This window comes from Neofelis nebulosa, chromosome 2, assembly GCF_028018385.1.
Source record: "Neofelis nebulosa isolate mNeoNeb1 chromosome 2, mNeoNeb1.pri, whole genome shotgun sequence".
In the NCBI taxonomy this organism is placed as follows: domain Eukaryota; kingdom Metazoa; phylum Chordata; class Mammalia; order Carnivora; family Felidae; genus Neofelis; species Neofelis nebulosa.
The window spans coordinates 7,346,964-7,370,094 of NC_080783.1; the positions used below are offsets into that span (position 1 = coordinate 7,346,964).

The 23,131-nt window shown below is 50.1% G+C and overlaps 1 protein-coding gene across 1 annotated transcript in view; it reads right to left on the reverse strand.

The window, feature by feature from the left end:
* The window catches only part of EFHD1 (EF-hand domain family member D1), a 42,231-nt gene that overhangs the window by 3,841 nt on the left and 15,259 nt on the right, over positions 1-23,131 (reverse strand). The window contains exons 2-3 of the mRNA XM_058701091.1: positions 14,910-15,057; positions 6,643-6,777 (exon numbers count right to left, since the gene is read on the reverse strand). Coding sequence (XP_058557074.1) covers positions 6,643-6,777; positions 14,910-15,057 — 283 coding nt within the window. The remainder of the gene's footprint in view (positions 1-6,642; positions 6,778-14,909; positions 15,058-23,131) is intronic.

Below are 23,131 nucleotides of genomic sequence, written 5' to 3' on the forward strand. Positions count from 1 at the left end.
AGTCCATTCTGGTTGTTAATCCATTACATCCTGTGTAGCAAAATGCAGGTTCTCACGTCTCAATGAAAAAATTATAATGTCCCTTTCCTAAATTCTTCCTGCACTGTACAGGGTCCATGTCTGAACATAGGACACCTCTGAAAAATGATGATTTTTTACTCTTTCCGGATCAGAATCCCTAGGGGTAGGGACTAGGAAATTATGTTTTCCAAATTTCACAGGTATTTCTCCTCCCCCACCCCCCCAACCCCCACCGCCCCCAGGTATTTCTTAGGCATGTGAGGCCCTGCTGAGTTCTCCCCTCCAGCTCCCTACATCAGAATCACCAGAAGACAGATTCAATTGCCTGGAGCAGGGCCCAACTCATGCTGACTCTTATGACCCTCTACCCCCTGACTCAGGTTGCAAATTTGGACCCCAGATCCCCTTGTCTAGCCTGAACCCCTCTCTTCCTCACCTTTATCTTTTTTTCCTTGTTGTCTTATTTTATTCAGGAATTTTATGAGCTGGCTGTTAAATATTAGAAGGTAAATTATATAAATCTATAATTAAATTATATTAGAAGCAAAAGTAGTGGGGCGCCTGGGTGGCTCAGTCAGTTGAGCGGGCGACTTCGGCTCAGGTCACGATCTCGCGGTCCATGAGTTCGAGCCCCGCGTCAGGCTCTGTGTTGACAGCTCGGAGCCTGGAGCCTGTTTTGGATTCTGTGTCTCCCTCTCTCTGACCCTCCCCCGTTCATGCTCTGTCTCTCTCTGTCTCAAAAATAAATAAACGTTAAAAAAAAAAAAATTAAAAGAAGCAAAAGTAGTAAGTACTAAAAAGTCATCGCTTCCTGATTTATCTTGCTATATATTTTACTCTATCTGTGCTTTGGAGATTATCTGTTTCCGTTATATCTCTAAGGTAGAAATCCTATATGATAATCTGCTGTGAATCTTCCCAAATCCACACTTAGCAACATCCTGTTGGAAGCTTGAAAGCAAGTGGTGGGGGTTTTACACCTTGGAAACCAACAAATGCTACAAACTAGGCCTTGATTTATTGTTTCACTGACTACCTTTTCCTAAGAAAGTGTTGGGAGATGTTAAAGATGCAGATTAAGCTGAAAAATGTGTAGTGTCTGTAGCTTTTGCATTATGAATAGCTCCAAAGAAATTCAGGGAATATTCTTCCAATATTTGAAAAACTATTATCGAATTCAGCAAGGGAAGTTGTTCACTGAAGAATGAATGAAGTTCTGACATATGTCCCTTTACTTTTTTTTTAATATATCTTTTTAATGTTTATTTATTTCTGAGAGAGACAGAGACAGAGAGAGAGAGAGAGAGAGAGAGAGAGAGAGCGCCTGTGAGCAGGGGAAGGGCAGAGAGCGAGGGAGACCAGAATCTGACACAGAGCCCGACGCGGGGCCTGAACCCACGAACCATGAGATCACGACCCACTGAGCCACCCAGGCACCCTTTTTTTTTTTAATGTTTATTTTTGAGGGAGAGAGAGTGAGAGTGTGAGTGGGGGAGGGGCAGAGAGAGACACACAGAGAATCCCAAGCAGGCTCTGCACTGCCAATGTGGAGCCCAACATAGGCCTGAAACTCATGAACCTCGAGAAGTCAGACACTTAACCGAGTCACCCAGGTGCCCCTCCCTTTACTTTTTCTTTTCTTTTTTTAACGTTTATTTATTTTTGAGACAGAGAGAGACAGAGCATGAACAGGGGAGGGGCAGAGAGAGAGGGAGACACAGAATCCGAAACAGGCTCCAGGCTCTGAGCTGTCAGCCCAGAGCCCGACGCAGGGCTTGAACTCACGGACCGTGAGATCATGACCCGAGCCGAAGTCGGACGCTCAACCGACCGAGCCACCCAGGCGCCCCTACTTTTTCTTTTAAATCAACTTAAACACAATATCAACCAACATTCACATCGGAACTAGATTCTGCTGTCAGTTGCAACCATAGGCTAGTGACAGATACAGAGCCCAGCAAAAATCCATGAGCCGTTCTTAGAGAATCAATGGACTGTGTGGAATTTGCAACAGAAGAAATGCATACTTTATTATTTATAAATTGTGTGCTACGTATCCCTTAAAACATTTAAATTTATAATAAACTTATGCATACATGCATATGCACACTTTGTTCAAAGAGCCAGTTGTTAAACATTTACCAACAAACCACTGTCTAAGCCTCAAGGTCCTGCTCCACAGAGTGGGATGCCACCACCTCCCTCCAGAGTGTCTGTGGGGGCAGTGGAGAAGACAAGAACCTGAGACCGCCTGCTCACCACTGCTGGCCAGGCCAGAGCGGGAGGGGCCCTGGCAATTCTCTCACTCGGGGTTCTTGTTCTGCACTATAAAATTCGACCTTTTCCCTCGATTTCATGGAGTCCTGTCTTGCCTATCACCCCACTCTGTGTCTTCATGTTTCCTTCTCTGTGGACCACTTCCCTGTGACCAAAAAATACCGGCATCTGTCTTCTCTAGGTTAAAAACAAACAAACAAAAGTCCTTTCCTGATCCCAAGCTACTATCCCCATTTTGTCCAGGCCTCCTCGGCCAGCCATCCAGACAGAAAAGTAAACCATCACAGCTCTTTCTTCCCAGTGCCCACTCACCTCTCACCCTAGTGCCAAATGCCCTCCACGGGGAAGCTGGTCTCTCAAAAATCTCCACTGACCCACTCGCCAGACCCAAGACCCCCTCTCTGGCCTCATCTGACTTCATCGCGTCTTGTCCTCCACAATAGCATTTTCTCCATGGTTTCCTTGTATCTCCAATTCCTTGCTTCCCCACAACCCAGTCACCATTATGTTCTACCATTAGTCACTCAACTCGAATTCTTGAGTTGCTACTCGAATCTTGTGAAGGTGGCTCCTGTGGTCTTTGTAGTCTGGTGTCCGTGAGGCATTCACTCCCTCCCTTCTTCCTCTGAGACGTTCCCCTGGCGCATGGCCCCAGGGTCTGGGGAGGCCGACCCTACCCACGGGCTCCAGGACAGAGCCCAGAGTAATGTTATCCCAGCCCTTCCTGTGCTCGGTTCAGCAAGGGACAGGTGTGAAAGAGATTATTCCACGACCCTCAGTATCGAGTGTCCCCATCCTCCCTAGTAGCAGAATTACAGTTGGGCACAGATCTTTAGGAAGAAAGGCATTTTGTATTCTCCCATACAGCCAGGAGTGGCCAAGTTCTATACAGCATGACATGAACGAAACCATTTGCAACTAGCATTGTGCCCTTCAAATGAAAGGCCACACCATCCCTGTCCTCAAACCATTCCCATTGTTGGCGGGGGGGGGGGGGGGGGGGGCGTTGGTGTCCCTGTCTTGATTTTTTTAAACATCATCCAGCCCTCTCTACACAGCTCCACAAACCTTGTGGCATTTTACCATCCACCTCCAAGCAAGCGGTCATAAACACTGAGAATGCTACTTAGTTTGGGATTCATCACCACCTCCAGCCCAGCCCCACTGTCACTACCCTGTGGGATGGGCCCACAGTAGTTCTCCAGACATCTGTGGAAGCCTCCCTGACTCCAGCTCCTCCTCAGAGAAGCCCATCCCCAGCGCCAGGTCATGTCCAGGCCCCCTGAGGGCCCCCAGCGCCTGCAACCGCACTTCCCAAGCCTGGCTGTGGATTGCAAACACCTGCTGAGCTCTTCCCGCTCCACACTTCCTGGACTGTGCCCTGGAAAATCTCAGGTAGGTGTGGGTGGGGCCTGAGAAGCTGGTGTGCAGGTAATTCCGGTGGCTAGTAGGCTGGGAAGGCCTGACCTTCAGGGGAGACCAGAGCTCCCTGTGCAACGTCATCCGGTGTGGCCGGGGGCCAGCCTCCAAGTACTCTTTACCCTCCGTGCCTCGGAGCCTTTGCTTTTGCTGTTCCCACGGCAGGAACGCCCTCCCTTCCTTGATTACAAGGTGAATCCCCATTCTTCTCTGAACATCTGTCGCAAATGTCAGCTCCTTTATGGCCCTCTCTGAGATCTGAGTGATGATTCCCTACATTCGTCATTCATGCAAACGTTTATTGAAGGCGATTATGTGCCAGGCTCTGTAATTACAAAGATAACACACCTACTCCACCTTTGAGTCTGGGTTGAGGAGGCAGCCATACAACAAGTTCAAAAACTTATGTTGTTATGCTTCTAATCTTTTCTGCTACTTATAAAAATAATGCACACGCATTATAAAACATTCCAAAACTAAAAAATAAGTCCCTCAGACATAACTATTACCAGTAAGTACTTTGGTATGTAATTACCCAGATTGTATTGAATATTTAATAAAATTGAGTTTCATTTTAAAAACTTTTTAATGTTATTGTTTTTTTTTTTTTTATTTTAATGTTTATTTATTTTTGAGAGAGAGAGAGACAGAGACAGACCATGAGCAGGGGAGGGGCAGAGAGAGAGGGAGACACAGAATCCGAAGCAGGCTCTAGGCTCCGAGCTGTCAGCACAGAGCCCAACGCGGGGCTCAAACCCACGAATTGTGAGATCATGACCTAAGCTGAAGTTGAACGCTTAACCAACTGAGCCACCCAGGTGCCCCAATGTTTTTTTTTTTGAGAGAGAGAACGAGAGAGAGAGAGCGAGAGAGCGAGAGAGGGCAGGGGAGGGCCAAAGAGAAAGACACACACAGAATCTGAAGCAGGCCCCAGGCTCCCATCAAAACTGAGTTTCAAACATAATGTTTTGGGGCACCTGGATGGCTCAGTCAGTTAAGTTTCTGGATCTTGACTTCACCTCACATCACGATCTCATGTTTCATGAGTTCGAGTCCCGCGTGGGGCTCTGTGGTAACACCTTGGAGCCTGGAACCTGCTTCAGATTCCGTGCCTCCCTCTCTCTCTGCCCCTCTCCCTCTCATGCTCTGTCTCTCTCTCTGTCTCAAAAATAAAACTTAGCCCCGAACTGCTCTCCAATAAGCTGGGATGATCTGTACTCTTACCAAAGGTGTCTGAGAATGTCCTGAACAGATAAATTATTATTTTTTTGGATGTTTATTTTTTTTTGAGGGGGGGAAGGGTAGAGAGAAAGAGAGACACAGAATCCGAGGCGGGCTCCAGGCTCCGAGCTGTCAGCACAGAGCCCGACGTGGGGCTCGAACTCACGAACCACGAGATCATGACCTGAGCCGAAGTTGGGGCACTTAACCAACTGAGTCACCCAGGCTCCCTGTGCAGACTTTAATAAGAGCATTTGGTATGCTGTGCTACAGGAGTGGGTTGAAGAGTGTCGTGCTAAACTTGGGTCTCAATCTTAGGCCCCTGCCCAAGGTATCACAAAAGATCATCAAGTATTGGCTCAGGTGATGAAATGGAGAGGACCCATCCCTCCAGAAGTAACCTATCCCTCTTCTCTATTCTCTCTCTCTCAAGGCTGAGAGTTTGTTTTCCTCACTAGACTGTGTGTCCTGGGGAGGGCACAAGCTTTGTCTACGACCTCCTTGTAAAGGAGCTGTATTTTCAGAGCTTAACGTGCTGGGCCTTGCCAGAGCTGGCTGAATCAACGTGAAGTCATGAAGGAAGGGCCAAACCACATCCAATTCTGGAGTGGTTGGCCTGTCCCGGAAGTTATCAGACGATGACGGGAGGACTGCAGGTGTTAGGAGTCCATCGTGATTCACAGTTTATATATTGACAGAAAGATGACTGAACCTGTCTCTAAGCAGCAACACAGAGAAGTGAGAAGAGAGTCCTATTTAGGGGCCAGAGTGGTCGGGATGTGTTGCCGGGGACACGTTGTCTCTGGGCAAACTCCTAGAATAAGCCAACACTCCCCAAAAGGCTGGCTTCTATCTGGAATGGCTGGGAGTCCCAATAGCTCTCATATCATGTATCGAGTGCCAGGTACTTGCTAAACACTTTACATACGTGAATTCATGTAGCCTCATGGCAAACTAGTATTGCCTCCATTGTACAGATGAGAAAACTGGGGCACAAGGGTAAGTAAGAGGAGGAGGCAGAATCTGAACCCAGGCAGCCCTACCCGCTGCACTCCCCTGCTCTGGTTGACAGGGGATGTGGAGGGCTCTCTGCTTTCTCTTTCTGCAGGTGTGCTCTGTGGAGACGAAAACGACAGCACCCAGCCAGGGGTAGGGTCTCCATACATGTTTGATGACTCTGTGAACGTGTGCATGAATGGAAGCACCCGGAAAGGCTCTGGGGCCACGCACTGGAGATTGCTTCCCAACTCCCAACCACTGTCAACGGAGCAAACACCGGTTCATTTCGGAACGGGCCACTGAGGCTTCCTCCTCTGACCCCAGTGTTCATTTACACACAGGTGTTTAAGTTGCAAACGTGGAGGCATCTGCTCAAGTAATTCAACTGGGGCTTGGGGTAGAGAGGAGCTCTTTAGGAAGGTCTGGCCAAGCACTGATCTGGGAATGCCGTGCCAGCAAGCCATCTGAATCAGAACCCAGGATGGAACGCGTTTACCGTGTGATTGTTTTTCCATTTTGCTTTTAATTTTCAGATCGTGTGCAGACACGTTCATTCCCCTTCAATCACACATGACAGGCAGACTTATTAAGCTATTGCTGTTCTGATCGTTCTGAGCGAGTGGATGACGTAGTCACCGCGGGGAAGCCCATGTCGGGTAGAGTGAAGGGAGAAAGAATGGTCCTGTACAAGAAGGAGTCACCTACCTTGGCTTCAAAGAAGTCCTTGGCACCTTTCACGCCCTCCTGGGCCACGTCGATCTCAGAGAGCTTTGCCAGTGCCATCAGCCCGCTGTCTTCCTGTAGCTCTCCCGCTGCGGCCTTGTGGAATATGAGTAGGAACTGTAGGAAAGGGTTGAGTAGAGTCCGGGTCAACCTCACTGAGACTTACGGCGGTCCCCTCCAGCCCAAGGGAAAGTCATGCCCGCCAAGCCTACGAAAAGGGTGCAAACGTGTGCGTGTGACCAATTATTTTTTCCCCTATCACACTGTCCGAAATCAACACATGCTCATTTTCCACAGGAATGTAGGGAAATGGGTACCTTCGCATCCAGTGGAAGGGAATGCAAACCGATTCAAATTTTTTGGAGGCCAGTTTGGAAATATTTACCAAAAAAATAAAATGCTTCCAACCATTAATTCCACGGCTGGGCATCTGTCCCTCAGAAACATTTGCACAATAGTTTAAGAAGCATTGTCTATAAAAGCAAAAATCACTGGCAATGTCCTAGTTTGTGGCCATGAAAGAAAAAAAAAAGTCCAATAGACCTATATACGCTATTTCTTAAACCTAAATAATTGCCAATGTTTTTAGTCATCCGTATATTCTGTTTGTGTCCCCTTTTTGCATTAGATTACTCTTGCTTTTTTTTCCTTTTAAAGATTTTTTTAACTTATTTTTTTTTTAATGTTTATTTTTGAGAGAGAGAGAGAGATGGAGCGCGAGCAGGGGAGGGACAGACAGAGAGGGAGACACAGAATCTGAAGCAGGCTCCAGGCTCTGAGCCGTCAGCACAGTGCCTGATGCAGGGCTCAAACTCATGAACAGTGAGATCATGACCTGAACTGAAGTCGGACGCTTAACCGACTGAGCCACCCTGGTGCCCCTAAAGATTTTATTTTTTAAGTAATCTCTACACCCAGCATGGGGCTCGAACTCATGATCCCGAGATCGAGTTGCATGCTGTACTGACTAAACCAGCCAGGCACCTCTCCCAAGTGTTTTTTAAAAGATCTTTACAGAACTTGGTATATTTCAAATACTTCCACTGTCACTTACCTTTTCATTGTGTTTATGATCATTTTTGACTTTCAAAAATTGTATATATTATGTTTAAGACACAGAGAGACAGAGTGTGAGCAGGGGAGGGGCAGAGAGAGAGGGAGACACAGACTCTGAAGCAGGTTCCAGGCTCTGAGCTGTCAGCACAGAGCCCAACGCAGAGCTTGAACTCATGAACCGCGAGATCATGACCTGAGCCAAAGTCGGACGCTTACTCGACTGAGCCACCCAGGCGCCCCCTCAAAAATTGTATATACATTATCAGTCTTCTTCTTCTCTCTCACCAGTGCACCCGTGTTATCCGTAGAGAAACCTTTCTTGCTATCAAGGTTACAGAATCACCTATATTTTCGTCTATCGCTTTTATGACTCCTTTTTTGTTAAACGTGTAAATATTTAATCTCTGAAATTTATTCTGATCTGTCCTGTGAGGTTGATCATTAACCCTATTTTCTTCCAAATGGTTAGTTAGGAATCTCCATGTCATTTATTGAATAATCCATTCTTTTCCTGCAGGTTCCAAATGTGGCCTCAATGCATTAATCTTTAAAGCCAATTTGTACCAGGGCCTCCACAGGATATATTTTTAAATGAATAAAGAAGCCAAGCTGAAATGGCAGGTCCCCCTTCTTCCAGACTTTCTCCCCCAAAGCGATTTTAGGACTTTTACTTCTTTAAAGAATTCTGGCCAATTTGTTCGTCAAACAACCGCGGCCCAAACTTCTAGAATTTAGTTTTCCAAGTCAGCACAGAAAGGAGCTTCTCCAGGTTTTTAGGTGCTATGTAAAACACATCTGTCTACAGGGAATTTTGAGTTTTCAGGGTATTTTTCATGACCATCCCCTCTAAAGAATGGCTTCCCCAAGGGAAAAGAACGTTACCTAAAGTAGACTGAGAGGTCAAACAACATCAACGGGCTTTCCAAATTCCAACCAGGGTATCTTTTCCTGCCAAGACTCTTAATCCCTAGAGGAAAGTGTGTTTCATTAAGTGGGAGTCTCGGCTGTTGCCGCCGCCCCAAAATGCCTTGCTAATGAACCTTCCTTTGTGATTCCTGTTTCAGGGCTCCTGACTCCACTGTGGACTTTGCCCAACGCAAAGCAAGGGAGGAAGCAAGAAGCTCAAAGATCCGTGGCTTTGTGGAGGCTGCCGTCAGCTTGGCTCCACAGAAGTGCCACGTTCATCCACCTGCAGCTTCAAACTCTCTCACTAGAGGCCGGCAGAGACTCAGTTTCCTGCGGGCTTATGGGAGCCAGGATACCGCCTCCAAGTCTTGGAAAACAAGCGTACTGGAGGTGAGGCTCCCAAGAGTAGGATGGAGGGCAAGGGGGCTTGGGGGGACGGTCGTGGTTGGGCTCTCCCGGAAGAGAAGGTGGCAGCAAAGACACCAGCACTTGCACACGTGAGCCACGTGCAGAGGGCAGAAGTGAAACACCTGTCCCTCAGCACCCTGCCCACCCTTAAAATATGGACAGCGGTTACAGAACACTCCCGCCTCCCCCACCCCTGGCCCCTTAAGGCAAATACAAAACAGGTAGCCCTCCACACCGCGAGGGCAGCTCAAGAAAGATGAGCCTCACCCCCCCGGCCTCGCAGCCATGCCAGTGACCGTGGTGGGGGTCTCCTCATCTCCGAGAGTCATTTTTCCCATATATACTGGTGTTTACAGAAGGGCTTAAAGTATTCCTCAGGGATCTTTGCTCACTCTCACTCTGCCGGCTCCCAGATGACCAAGAGCAGCCCTGTCATAACTTTGGGGTCTCTGCCCCAGCCAGTTGAAAAAAAAAAAAAAAAAAATGCAACCCAACCTGAAAATGTTCAGCCTCCTGTGAAGCATGCCAGGCATTCCCTTTCCATTTTATGATAACCACCAACTCCTGAATGACAATTTCTCTGACTGCCCAGCCTTGTTTGTCTTCCTATTTATAGTCCACAAAGACTGGTATGTTGTAGAGAATTGGAAAGTGTCCTAGCTGTGACTATGAGCAAAGAGGGGAGGGGGGAGAGGAGAAGGAGAAAACAAAGAAACAGAGAGAACTAACAAAGCCGAAAACAAGCGATTTCAGGCACAAGCTATCAAATGCTTCTGGAAAATGTAAAGAATTCTTTTTATAAATACATATTTTTTAATTTTTTAAGTGTTTATTTATTTTTGAGAGACACAGAGTGCGAGCAGGGGAGGGACAGAGAGAGAGAGGGAGACACAGAATCCAAAGCAGGTACCAGGCTCCAAGCTGTCAGCACAGAGCCCGACGTGGGGCTCAAACTCACAAATCGTGAGATCATGACCTGAGCCGAAACCAAGAGTTGGATGCTTAACCGACTAAACCACCCAGGCGCCCCAAATTTAAGAAATTTAAAAGAAAAAAAATTTTTTTAAGTAAATCCTACCCCCAACATGGGGCTTAAACTCATGACCCTGAGATCAAGAATCTCATGCCCTACTAACTGAGCCAGCCAGGCGCCCCTAAATTTAAAGAAATTTGGGGCGCCTGGGTGGCTCAGTCGGTTAAGTGTCCGACTTCGGCTCAGGTCATGATCTCATGGTCTGTGAGTTCGAGCCCCACGTCAGGCTCTGTACTGACAGCTCAGAGCCTGGAGCCTGCTTCGCATTCTGTGTCTCCTACTCTCTCTGCCCCTCCACCGCTCACACTCTGTCTCTCTCTCAAAAATAAATGGTTTTTAAAAAAAATTTGTTTTAAATTAAAAAAAAAGAAATTTTTAATTCCATGTCTCTTGGGATGTAAACACCTCCCTGTATTAGTTAGCACTCTAAGATTGCAAGTGACAGAAACAGACATGTTGGCTTAAACAAAAAGGAGGTATTTGTCCTATAAAAAGGATGTCCCAGTCGGTGGAGGGTGCAACTCTTGACCTCAGGGTTGTGAGTTCAAGCCTCATGTTGGGATTACTTAAAAATAAAATCTGAAAAGAAAAGACAAGAAAGGAAAAGGAAAGAAAAGAAAAAAAGACGTCCCAAGGGCAAAACGCACTAGCCCAGAAGAGGCCTGGGACCGGGAGAGACAATGCCCTCAGGGTTGGAAGCAACATCCCCTCTAGCTTCGTGTCTGGTCCATGTGGTGGGAATGGCTACCCCACCTAGACTTATTCTTGCAGGAATAGCCACCTGCAGAACGAGTTGGTAGTACTTCACCCCATTTTCAAATTCCCAGGATGGGGGGCATCTGGGTGGCTCTGTCGGTCGAGTGTCCAACTCTCGGTTTCGGCTCGGGTCATGATTTCACAGCTCGTGAGTTCGAGCCCTGCATCAGGCTCAGTGCTGACAACGTAGAGCCTGCTTGAGATTCTCTCTCCCTCTCTCTCTTCCCTTCCCTGCATGTGCTCCCTCTCTCTCCCTCAAACAAAGAAATAAGTAAAGAAATAAACATTTAAAAAAAATTCTCAGGATAGGAAATCAAGTGGATCTAGCCTGACCAGCGGCCCATCCATGGCCCAATCAACGATGATGAGGCCAATGGGCAACCCAGCACAGCCAGGGGTGCCGGGGCCCCACCCAAGGGAGGGGGTACAGTAGGAGGAGAAAATGGGACCCACGGGTCCCAGTACTGACAGGTATCCAGGAAGTCCATCACCCGACCTTTGTACAAAGCCACCGCACGTGTGGCCTTAGAGCAATTCTTCTTTGAGACAGATGTAAGGGGAACTACAGAGGAGTACAGGAAAAAGAGAGGAGGCTATTAAGGCTTCTCGGCCCACCTCCAAAGGAGAAAGAGGTAGGGAGTGCCTAGGATCTAATTCCAGATCGCTACAGCTGCAGGGATAGAACCGCTAACCCTGCTCGTTACGTTGTCTACATTTCCTCTCTGGTCATGAAAACACTGCTGCATCATCACTTTGAACAGTTCCACATAAGCCATTTCCTAAAATGCCCTGAATGTGCATGCACTATTTTCATGATTGGAAAAGAAATGGTTTAAAAGAAAGATCAATTGCTTTGTACACTGGGGAAAAGTAAAAGTAGCAAAATTGTACTTAACAGAGACATAACCTTCTGTACCGAAGAGCTTTTATGTGGATGTGACTTGCTTTGGCTAGGTTAATCCCAAGAGAAAGAAAGGCAACTCGAAGCACCTGCTAAAAGCCAGGGTGCGAGGAAAGAACTGTAGAAGAGAGCAGTGTTGTTCACCTGGCAACCTGGCCCCCACGGGACGATGAAGTTGGGAGTGTTAACTAGGGGGCCCTGTGGCACATGACTTGGACCGAGCCCATCACAGGACCTTGAATGCACTGACTGGTCCAGGAGGTGGGCAAGTGTCCCTCGTGGGGCCCATCAGAGGCCTTCTGAGACTCGTTTAATCCCGGCTAAACTGCAGCAACGCACCCCTGAGCTGCTGGCAGCCACCTTGGCAGGTGTCAGGGACCACATACAGTGGGGGAGGAAAAGGTGAAGTGGACACAGAAGAAAGCCCCGGTCAAGATATGACAAGAGAGCCCCACGTTGGGTGTAGAGATTACTTAAAAATAAAATCTTTAGGGGTGCCTGGGTGGCTCAGCTGGCTGAGCAGCCAACTCCTGATTTTGGCTCATGTCATGATCCCAGGGTCATGGGTTTGAGCCCCACACCGGGCTCTGCACTGAGCACGGAGCCTGCTTAGGATTCTCTCACTTCCTCTCCCTCTGCCCCCCTGCCCCAATAAACAATCAAACAAACAAACATACGTGCATAAACTTTTTTAAAACATAAATAAAACAGCATTAAAAAATAAAATCTTAAAAAACAAAAATAAAAAAGCTATGACAAGAGAAAGACGCTGCGTTACTGTGCCTGGTGCTTCTACTTCCTCTCCCAGGCACGTGAACCAACAGTTGTTTGTCCTGTTCTTGTTTCAATTAGCTGGTGTTCTCTGTTGCCTGCGATCAAGAGTTCTAACTGACACCGGTGTGGGAAGAGAGCTTCCTTCTCACAACAGTCCTGAGGGAAAGCTATTAACACCCCTATTGAAAGACAGAAAAACTGAGGCTCTCAGAAGTCAAATAACTTGCTCAAGTTACACAGCTCTGTGCGGAGACCCAGGTCTGTCAGCCTCTTTTTGTCACCTAAGCAGAGCGTCAACACCCCGGTGGCTCCCAACACCAGAGGAAACCAGCAGAATGACAAAACAAAAGCAGGAGGTCAGGCCGTGGGGCATTAATGGCAACCGCTTCCAAATCCTGTGCATCTGGGCGCAGCTGCGAGAGACGGGACCACGATGGGACTCTGAACCGACAAAGGACAGACATGAATGTCACTGAAGCTTTGTAAGGGGGGGGTGAAAACCAAAGGAACACTTTGGAGATTTCCAGACCTCTGAGGTCTACCATCTGTAGGAAATAGCCAAACCCGTAGGTAACCCAAAGCTAACCAGGGGTCTTGGATTCCGGGAGGAGCATGTGGGAGTGGCTCCTGGGTGAGACAGCGGAGAGGGACTGCATCTTGGCCCGGTTGGTGACCTGCACAGACCTCTCAACACTCTCGATCTCTGTTCCCCACAGGTCACAACTTTGCCACAGAAGCTCTTTCCCCAGTGTTGCCTCCCAGGTTGAAAGAGCCAATGCTTAGCACAGATGATACCAAGGAACCGAATGAGAGGCGAGGGAGCCAGAGGGACACCTGCGAAGGTGAGCGTGGCGGGTGACAGTGGGAGGTTGTGGGCACAGAGGCTGCCACCCAGGTCCAGCCTTGAGCTGGAGCATGAGTTCAGGCAAGTGCTGGCTGTTCTGACCCTCTAGCTCCTCAGCTCTGACCTGAGAAGCCTGGCCTAGATTGTCCTGAGGGTTATGCCCAACACAGGTTTTCCGTGATCTTCTCTCTCCGCATCTGCCAGCTCGGGAGAGGAAGAGAAGGGGGGATCTGGAGTTGACTTTGTGGTCAGTGAGAGAGGCAAGGCCAGTTTCATCGTGGCTGGGGAGGGAACTCATTGCTGCCAGTTCAGCCACAGGGACCTCAGGAAGAGTGTCCCAGGGCCCTATCTAGTCTGGAGAGAAGACAGGTACTTGGCCAAAGCTCTCGCCATCAGAAACCAGGATGCCAGAACACCACTGTTTCTGGAATAACCAAGGTTATGCACCGGGAAGCAAGTACAGGGCTCTCTATTCCCAGCCCCCGAGGGCCCAGCTGACAGAGAACAAGACCGCAGCAGCTGGGCTAATGCTGAGCTTCTAGCCCGGATGTTGTTCCCAAAGCTGTTCTAACACCAGGGCGCGCTGACACGTCTAAAGCCCTTACAATAAAACTCAAGCACGTAAGACACGAAACCCTTCCCTGTGGGGCCACATCCTTGCCTTGTAAGAAACACACTGGCCTTGAGACTTCCCTCCAGACAGAAATGGCCTTAAATCACCAGAGTTCTCACACGTTTAGAGATCAGACTTTGAATCTATTTGCGTCTTCCAGAACGACATCTGTACACGCAAAATTTTGCCTGCAATTTTAGGGATTCAAAGGCCAAAAAAGCCCATACTTGGATTGTTATGGGGAGGAGGGGAGATCCATGACCCCAGAGTAAGATCCTTTAATTGTTTTTTTACTATTTTTAATTTTTTTTAAGTTTATTGTATTTATTTTGAGAGAGAAAGGGAGAGAGGAAGAGAGAGAGGGAGGGAGAAAGAAAGAGAGAGAGAGAGAGAGAGAGAGAGAGAAACTCCCAAGCAGGCTCTGTGCTCAGCACAGAGCCTGAAGTGGGCCTCGAACTCACGATCCATGAGATCATGACCTGAGCCAAAATCCAGAGTCAGACGCTTAACCGACCGAGCCACCCAGGTGCCTCCATTGTTTTTTTAGTTTTTTTTTTTTTACTATTTTTAAATACTTAGTATAACAATTTTTAAGTTTTAATGTATAAAAAAAGTATAAAATTTTTATAAAAGTACCAGAACTTTGCACCCACAAATATCCACTATGAGTATCTTGGTAAACAACCCTCCCGATTTCTCAGCACTTACCATTTCACCCAAATGAGGCTGTCCCACCCACAGTGACTTTCAATCTGCTTACTGAGCATTTGCCCATGCCAGCACTGGGGTTATTAGCTTCTTAAAGATATTTGTAAAAGAGCTCTATGTTGACTATCCAAGCAGCGCTCTGGAGGGGCCGAAGCCACTTGTGCTCCAGGGGACGGTAAATGTGAGTCTCCTCTCAGGGGGCCACTCCCTGCAGGGACTCGGGGCCGGCAGGACACATATCAGCAGGTACCTCACGGAAGCTGAGCTGGCCGTCAAAGTCCTCGTCCACCTCCTTGATCATACTCTTCAGGCCCAGGTGGGTCTGGGGGGCCCCCAGTTTCTCCATCATCAGCTTCAGCTCCATCAGGTCAATGAAGCCGTCCCGTCCAGCGTCATACCTGCGGGGATCAAAGGAAGGATGCTGACGAGGGACCGCCATGGCCAGCCAGGACAATAAGACACTTGTCACTCTCCCAAACACTTCATTCTTTTGGCCTCATTTACTGAAAAACAATTCCGTTAGTTACCTGCTGCTTTGCAGTGCCCACATGGGTCACCGTATCAGTGGGGACCCCCTTCTAGAAACACCTTCTGGATCTGCACAATACGATTCAAAGGGGATCTTGAACTTCATGGATGTTTTCGTGTCTTTTATCTCCTTATCTAAGCCCTAAGTTTCTTGTCGATGAAGAACATGCCTGTTTACCTTCACCTCCCCCAGTTTTGGTCTACGAATGCCGGACAACGAAGGAGTGCAGGAGCGAGCCATGAGCATCCCCTACATTCTCCCGGAGCCGCTGGCAATTCCAGGAGCCTCCTCTTGGGTCTCTGCCTCCCGCACTTCCACAAACCCCTCCGCTCATCCTTCTGGTCTCCTGCCTGTGGGAGCTGGTTCCCACCCTTGCATGCACCTGTGTAGCAGGCTGGCCCCGACTCTCTGGTTTTAAGCTTTGCCCTCTGGCGTGCTCATCTAGCGTCCAGGTCCGAAAGGTCACGTCCATGCCAGTGACTGCCGAGAGGGGACCTGGCTTTGACCTGTTGGCCGAGCTTTATCACAGAGCCAGCATTTCTGCCGGCTGTCCTTCCAGCCCCCTTTGTCCCCCGCCCCGGTCCCCTGGCTGGGAACCAACCCTGCCTCATCAAGGTGGGGGCATGCCGGCCCCGCCCTCTACTCCTCAGTGCCGGGGTATCCCACAGGAGCCTTCTTCAGCCTTCTGTCCTCTGCTTTCTCCCAACAGCTCTACCCCCCACTTCTTAACGCACCTTGGCTGTGACAGGGTTTTCCCACGGACCCCCCCCCCCCCCCCCGGCTCTCCTCCCTTCAAGTCCATCCCATTTTCTGCTCCTGAGAGGTCCCTTGTTGCTCAGGTACGAATGAACATCTTGCTTTAAAAAAACAAATCCGGGGGCGCCTGAGCGGCTCACTCGGTTGAGTGTCCAACTCTTGATTTGGCTCAGATCATGATCTCACGGCTCATGAGTTCGAGCCCTGTGTCGGGCTCTGTGCTGACAGCTCAGAGCCTGGAGCCTGCTTCGGATTCTGTGTCTCCGGCTCTCTCTGCCCCTCCCCCGCTCTCTCTCTCTCTCTCTCTCTCTCTCTCTCTCTCTCAAAAATAAATGAACATTAAGTTTTTTTTAATTTAAGAAATTAAAAATTAAAAAAAAAATTCTGTCTCTCCCTCCCTCTGCTTCCCCTCCCTCGCTCACGTGCACCATCTCTCGAAAATAAAAACAATATTGATAATAAATAAAAAGCAAATCCGTTCACGACAGCCAAAAGGTGGAAACCACCCAGGTGTCCAGTGACAATGAACGGATAAACAAGATGAAGTAGACCCATACGACGGAATACGGTGTGTTTATGATTCACAGCAAAAAGGAATGAAATTCTGACACGTGCGACAACACAGGACCAACCTTGACAACATTACGGCAGGGCTGAAATAAGCCAGACACAAAAGGACAAACACTATACAGCTGCTCTTGTATGAGGGACCTAGAACAGTCAAGTCACGGAGACAGAACGGTGGTTGCCAGGGCCTGGGGAGTGAGTTTCGTGGGTTAGCGTTTCAGTTGGGACGAGGAAAAGGTGCGGAGACAGATGGTGGTGGTGATGGTAACACAAAGGGGGTGTTTTCACGGAGCTGTGCGCTCACATGGTTAAGGGGGGCAGATTTTACGTGCATCCTACCACAGTAAAAACAGATAAACAAAGCAGGCTCCTGCACTGTCCCCCTCCCCACCCTCCCGACAACAAAAGCCCGCCATTGTTGGCACCCACACCACCACCCACCAAGGAATGCAGCCTGTGGGCAACGAGACATCTAGCCCTGAGGGCTGGTGGTATTTTTGAGGCCCACGTGGTGAGGCTGGAGATGAGGCCCAGGACGCATCTGTTCCAGCCACAGCAGCCGACTCATGCCATTCCTCCCGCCCAGAACACACCCCCCCGCCACCACCCCGCTGTCCTCAGTGGCCTTTCTGTCCCCTCAAGCTCAGGGAGCTGCCCCCTTCCATCTCTGATGGCCAACAGCCCCATTGTCTGCCCTCTGCTCCTCAGCAGTCACCACCTCCCGCTGCTAGATATTTCCTATGGCGGCAGCTCTGGGCTCCCACAGCCCCAAATCCTGAAAGAGCGGAGCCACAGTCCCTCCAGCCCGCGACGCCCTTCTCCTCTCCAGGCCGACCCCACACGTTGGGGGATGTGGGCCTGGTCCGTGGGGGGCCCCCACGAAGGTCGATGGACCATGTCAGAATGGGCGTGGAAGGAGGAACTGGCAGCATCTGGCCCTGGGAGCAGGGTGCCGCCTTCAGATTACGCATTTAAACTTCCCAGGAGCATTCCCAAAGAGCAGCAAGCTCTGTGCGGGGACATGACAGAGCTGGCCTTTAGCCAACACAGGGAAGAACTTCCTGGCAAAAACAGCCAACCAGAATAAGACCTGGGGTAAGAAGAGCTCTTACAAACAGGCTGGAGGGACAGTCTCTGTTACAGGGAGTCCTAGTCAAAATAAACAGGCTTCTTTAGGGTGGAACTTTCCAGAGCCTTCCATATAGTCATCTGAAACCTACCAGAGGGAAACAGAGCACACAGGCTCATTTGATCACACAATCCTCTGCCTTTGGGGACTTTCCACTAGAAGGCGGAACTCGTTGGTCGCCGAGCGCTCCAAACAAGACACAACAACGCATCTCACAACAATTTGGTGTTAGAAGGACTGGGTTAAACAACCACAATGGTACCTGTCACGCCGAGATTTTGAATATATGTCAATAAGCAATGCACACGGTGCATGTTTCAACACAAAGTCTGCAGAGAGCAGGAGCCCCGAAGTTCTGAAGGACGGTGCATCTCGGATGTGAATCACTGAGGGCACTGTGATCACTGGGGTCTCTAAAGGGAGCAGCAAAAGCCTAGGTGTGAGTGAGGGGAGGGCCCAGAATGGAAGAGAAGCTGGGAAGGAGGATGGAGGAGAGAAGAACAGGTCAGGGTGAAGGACCGACCAGGGTTCCCTGCTCACGTAACCTACAGCAAGCACGACCTCCCCCAGGGGACCCCAGTGGGGCTGGTGCCACGGGCTCATGCACAGGGAGGGGGCTGAGATGTCAGCCTTCTGTTTCTCTTCTGGGGTTCTGACCGACACGAGTCGAGAAGGTTTGGAAAAACTGTTTCAAGCCTGAAACATTCTCCAGGCCTAAGAAAAGGGACAAACATGTCAGAAAGGGCGTCAGCAAAGTCTGGAAACAGGCTAAAGGAATTTAAAGAAATCTTCCTTTTTTTTTTTTTTTTTAATGTTTATTTTTGATAGAGGGAGAGTGCAAGTCAGGGGAAGAGGCAGAGAGAGAGAAGGAGACACAGAATCTGAAGCAGGTTCCAGGCTCCAAGCTGTCAGTACAGAGCCCAATGCGGGGCTCAAACCCACAAACTGTGAGATCATGACCTGAGCTGAAGTCAGAGCCTTAACCGACTGAGCCACCCAGGCGCCCCTAAAGAAATCTTTAAAGAGGCAGGCAAAGGTGGCCACTTCGGTGAGTCAGTGCCAGGAAAAAGCCCACCCAGCACTGCAGCGGGCAAACCCCAGCTGGAGGAAAGGGCCAAAGGTGTATCTAGGCAGGCCTGTCTATGTCGCACAGGGGGCCATCAGCCTGGCACAGCAACAAAGCCAGCGTGTAGATGTGGAAGGGACATCTCCGAAGCCAAGCAGGGCAGGGAAGAGTGGGGTCATGAGCCGGCTACCACTTTCACTCCCCGGGACTCAGGGAAGGCTGCTTGCTTGCCTTTGTTCCTGCCTGAAGCACTGGCCAGGGGCCATGTAAGTAAGTCCAGGCAGGATTAGAAAGTGACACATTAGTGGCATCCTCACCCCTCCCCGTGTAGCTGGGAAGTGCGTCCTTCCCTCTTCAAAGTGATCCTCCACGACGACTTGTCCACGGTCACTTCCTTCAGGACCTGGGTTTGCGAGACAGGCAGGAAAAACCTCCCAGGGCCCCTTCGTCATCTTTCTGTTTTATCTGTTCCTCTCAAAGCACCCCATGACCACATGAGCAGCGCACACCATGGGATGCAAAGCGCCCAATAACTAAACCTGGCCTGCTCTGCAGCTCACCACACATTGTCTCGTAAACTAATCCTTTTCATCTTTACAACAGCCCTGTGAAGAATTAATAATAGCCGCCTGTGTTTATGGTTTATTGAGAGCTTACTAAGTGCTGGGCACTGTGCAAAATCACCTCGTTTAATCCAACCGTGCTGTGAAGTGGTGATTAGTCACCCCACTGGATAGATGGTGACAGAAGTATGCAGTGAAGCCACCTCCTGGGGATGAGAACTAACCTGGGACTTCCAAGCAGGTCCTTGGCTTTACATGGAGCAGAGAAGGCAGGGATGATCATTAACTGAGTTTATACTATGTGCCCCACGACCCCGTGAGAGCTCAGGGGCCAGAGAGGTCACTCAATGTCCCAACAAAGAGACTGCTATTATAACTGTAAGATGCATACCGTCTGCAATTGATGCCTTGAAGGCTTTGGCAGAAATGATCGGAGCCATGGTGCAGAGTCCCGAATAGGCAAAGTCATTAATTTTTGACCAAGAGAATTTCAGTGTTGCCATCTTGCAAACATCTGGAGAAACAGTCTCGGCAGCCGAGCCCTTCAAATAAATTTCATCTGATTTGACCCGCCAGAACTTCCGTGAGGGGTGTAGGACTGATGAAGAAACTGGGACCCATGGAGGTCAACCAGCCCCAGGTCACTAGGTCTGCTGAAGTTAAGCCGGTGGACCCCTAGCCTGATGCCCAAGCTCTCACCCCAAACCCTGGGCAGGGCCACCCAGTCACCGGGGTTCATTTGGGGGGAAATAAAACTTGATATTCAGGCAGTCCTAACAGAATGCCAAGGTTGCCCTCCAGTGACAGTTAGCAAAGGCAGAGAGACTAGTCAAAGCTACGGTAGAGAGAAGATTCCTGGGGAAGTAAGATATTTAAAAAAAAAAAAAAAAAAGGCCTTTATCTTCAGAAGGTTCTAGGACTACATTATCACATCTCGAGGTAGGGGTGGCTGCAGGAAGCTGAGGTGACAAGGAAGCAGAGGTCCTCAAGGCTGGGCCAGGAGGCAAAACCATCATCTTTACTCTGCTCAGAGCCCCTGGGGAGGGGCTAGTATGGAAGCACCTTTAGACAAGGCCTTCTGCAAACTGGCTATCTCACACACCAACGTTCAGATCTGTGGGAAAGTGCATGCAGTTGGATTTGTTTTCTGTGTTCTGGAAACCTCCTTTGCCTCCTACCCCCTACCTCCCCCCCCCCCCCCCCCCCCCCCGGTGAAAATGCTATCACCTTCCTTTTGATTTGGAATCCAGCCCTGTGGAAAGGGAACAGCACCTACCCAGGTCAGGCCCACCTGCACAAAACAGCTGGCAGGGCCACCCACTAAGACACCCCTATGCCCCTAACCCCTGCCACCAGGGACAGAAGGCCTTTCCCAGGCTGGGGGTGTGGGACCAGGCTTCAGGGGAAAGCGTGGAGCCCTAGCCCCAGGCCTATCTGGGGCTTTCTTTCTCCCTGCAAGCCCAGCCTAAACCTGCATTCCCCTCCCCCTATTTCAAACCGTGGAAATATTCCCTCTCCTCTCCACAGTTTCCGTCTTTCAAATGCTTGGCAGGCTTGTTGGGAGTCCCCTGAAGCCCTCAGCTCCTCCCCTACCAACATCTTAGCTCCTTGTACCAGTTTCTTTTCAAGAATTTAAATTTTAGGGGTGCCTGGGTGGTGCAGTCGGTTAAGCTTCCGACTTCAGCCAGGTCACGATCTCGCGGTCCGTGAGTTCGAGCCCCGCGTCGGGCTCTGGGCTGATGGCTCGGAGCCTGGAGCCTGTTTCCGATTCTGTGTCTCCCTCTCTCTCTGCCCCTCCCCCGTTCATGCTCTGTCTCTCTCTGTCCCAAAAATAAATAAAAAACGTTGAAAAAAAAAAAGAATTTAAATTTTAACCCCTATTTTTCTTATTGAAGGCAACCCAGGATATCAAAGAAAAACCACCCATCAACTCAAGACCCTGATGCTTGTTCGCTTCCTGGGATTTCCTTCTAGCCACCCCACCCCCCACCCCCGCTCTGAGTTGCTGAACTTTTCCCATGGTTTTTGCTTTAAAAGGCCCTCAGTCCCAGTCATCTTTATACTCTCCGGGATCTGCCCGGGAGAGACTCTGGTCCCATCAGCACTGGAGACAGCCCTGGAGACACAGGCCGGCCTTGACACCCAATGCTGCCACTGGCTTGGGAGACACTCAGCCTGGTGAGCCCTCTGCAGACTGAGTACAAGGAGAAGAGCTGTTTGTGCCCTGCAGGGAGATAACAGGCCTGCACTCAGCCCCTGGCACCCAGTAAGCAGCCAAGGAGAGGGAGCTATTTTTAAAAGTAGTACCTGTCTGCAGCCATGAAGAGGAAGACAGCTTCCAGGGCACCTGCTCTGAAGAGCTGCCCACTCTCAAACGGACCTCGAACAGCTGTCGCCATCTTTAGCATTCTGGGGGAAACCCGAATCCACAGCCTGCCGAGGTCCCTTATTCAGACTCTCCGTGAAGCCCGTGCTCAGTGGCAGCCCAGCCCAGCCTGTGTGAGAGGGTCAGGTCTCTTGCCAGGGGTCACTCAGAAAGGCTCTTTAGTGACTGGGGCCGGCACTACATGCTGGGGTGGGGTGGGGTGGGGTGGGATGTGGCAGGCTGGGATCCCTCACCGGCATGCCCACAGCCGTGGGCCGATGGCCTGGGAAAGCCCCTGGCCTGGCCAAAAGGGTGCCGTTAACCCCTAACTTCAACCCCACCAAAGTCCACTGGGGCGGGGACGAGGGGACAGCGGCAAGGGTGCAGGGTTAGGTGTCCCGTGTCCATCCAGTGCTCAGCCCCTCCTGGTTCCGTGAATCACTTGCTCTCTCAGCTTCCACCGTGCAGAGCCCCTGGGTTTTCTTGGTTTTCACCCCGCCAGAATAACCCTGCCATTAGGAAGAAAGAAGCCAGGCAGCCTTTGTGTGTCTGAGGCTCAGCCATGAGAAACTCCCCAGGGACCCCGGCGGGGGAGGGGGTGGTTCTCGGGAGGATGGCAGTGCCCCAGAAAATGTCTTGCTGTGGGAGGGTGGCATCCACTCCAGCACCCTGGGGCTCCCTGCTTTTCTTTATAGCGAAAGGCCTTGTATGGAAATCAGGCACTGCCTTTTCGAGCAGGCAGGCACCGGCTGCTCCGAGTGTGGTCCCTAGATCAGTGCCATCGTGGTCACCCAGGATTGTTAGAAACGCAGAATCTCAGGCCCTGCCCCAGACCTGCTGAATCAGAACCTCCATTTTCACAACACCTGTGGTGCCCAGGCACTTCCACGTCAGAGAAGGGCACTGTGCCAGACCGTCCCCAAAGCCAATGGCCTTTCCAGGGATGCTCCTGGCTCTCCGTGGATGTCCCTAACGGTGCCTATCCAGATGAGTCTCAGGACACCCCAAGGTCACAGGACAGTTGTTTCTCCTCCATAGTCCGGATGCCCAGGTCTCTGAGTTTCTGGTTTCCTATCTTTAGAGGGTCCTCCCTAGCTGTCAAATCATCTGCTCCTCCCTCTCTCCATTCTTCTTCCATCCTCCATTCTTCCCTCCCTCCTTCCTTCCCTCCAATTTGCCTCAGGCTGGGAGCAGGCCCGGAAACCAGATCTCCAAGTGTGTTACAACTGCGTGCAAAGTAAGAGGAAGCAGACTCTGAAGGGGGGGGGGGGGGGGGGGGATGTACAACAGTGACACAGGGACTGAGGAGTTAAGTTAAAGCTGGAGCTCAGAGTCTTTGATTTCCAATCAGTTCCTGGCTCGCCCTGATTCCATTCATCTGCTCACTCACCACCTGGCTCCCGTCTACCTGGGGCCTCTCCAGAGCTGAAGCAAAGCACAAAGACCAGTCCCGGCGGGCAGGCAGATGTACAAAGAGGCTGTTGAGCGGCGATAAGG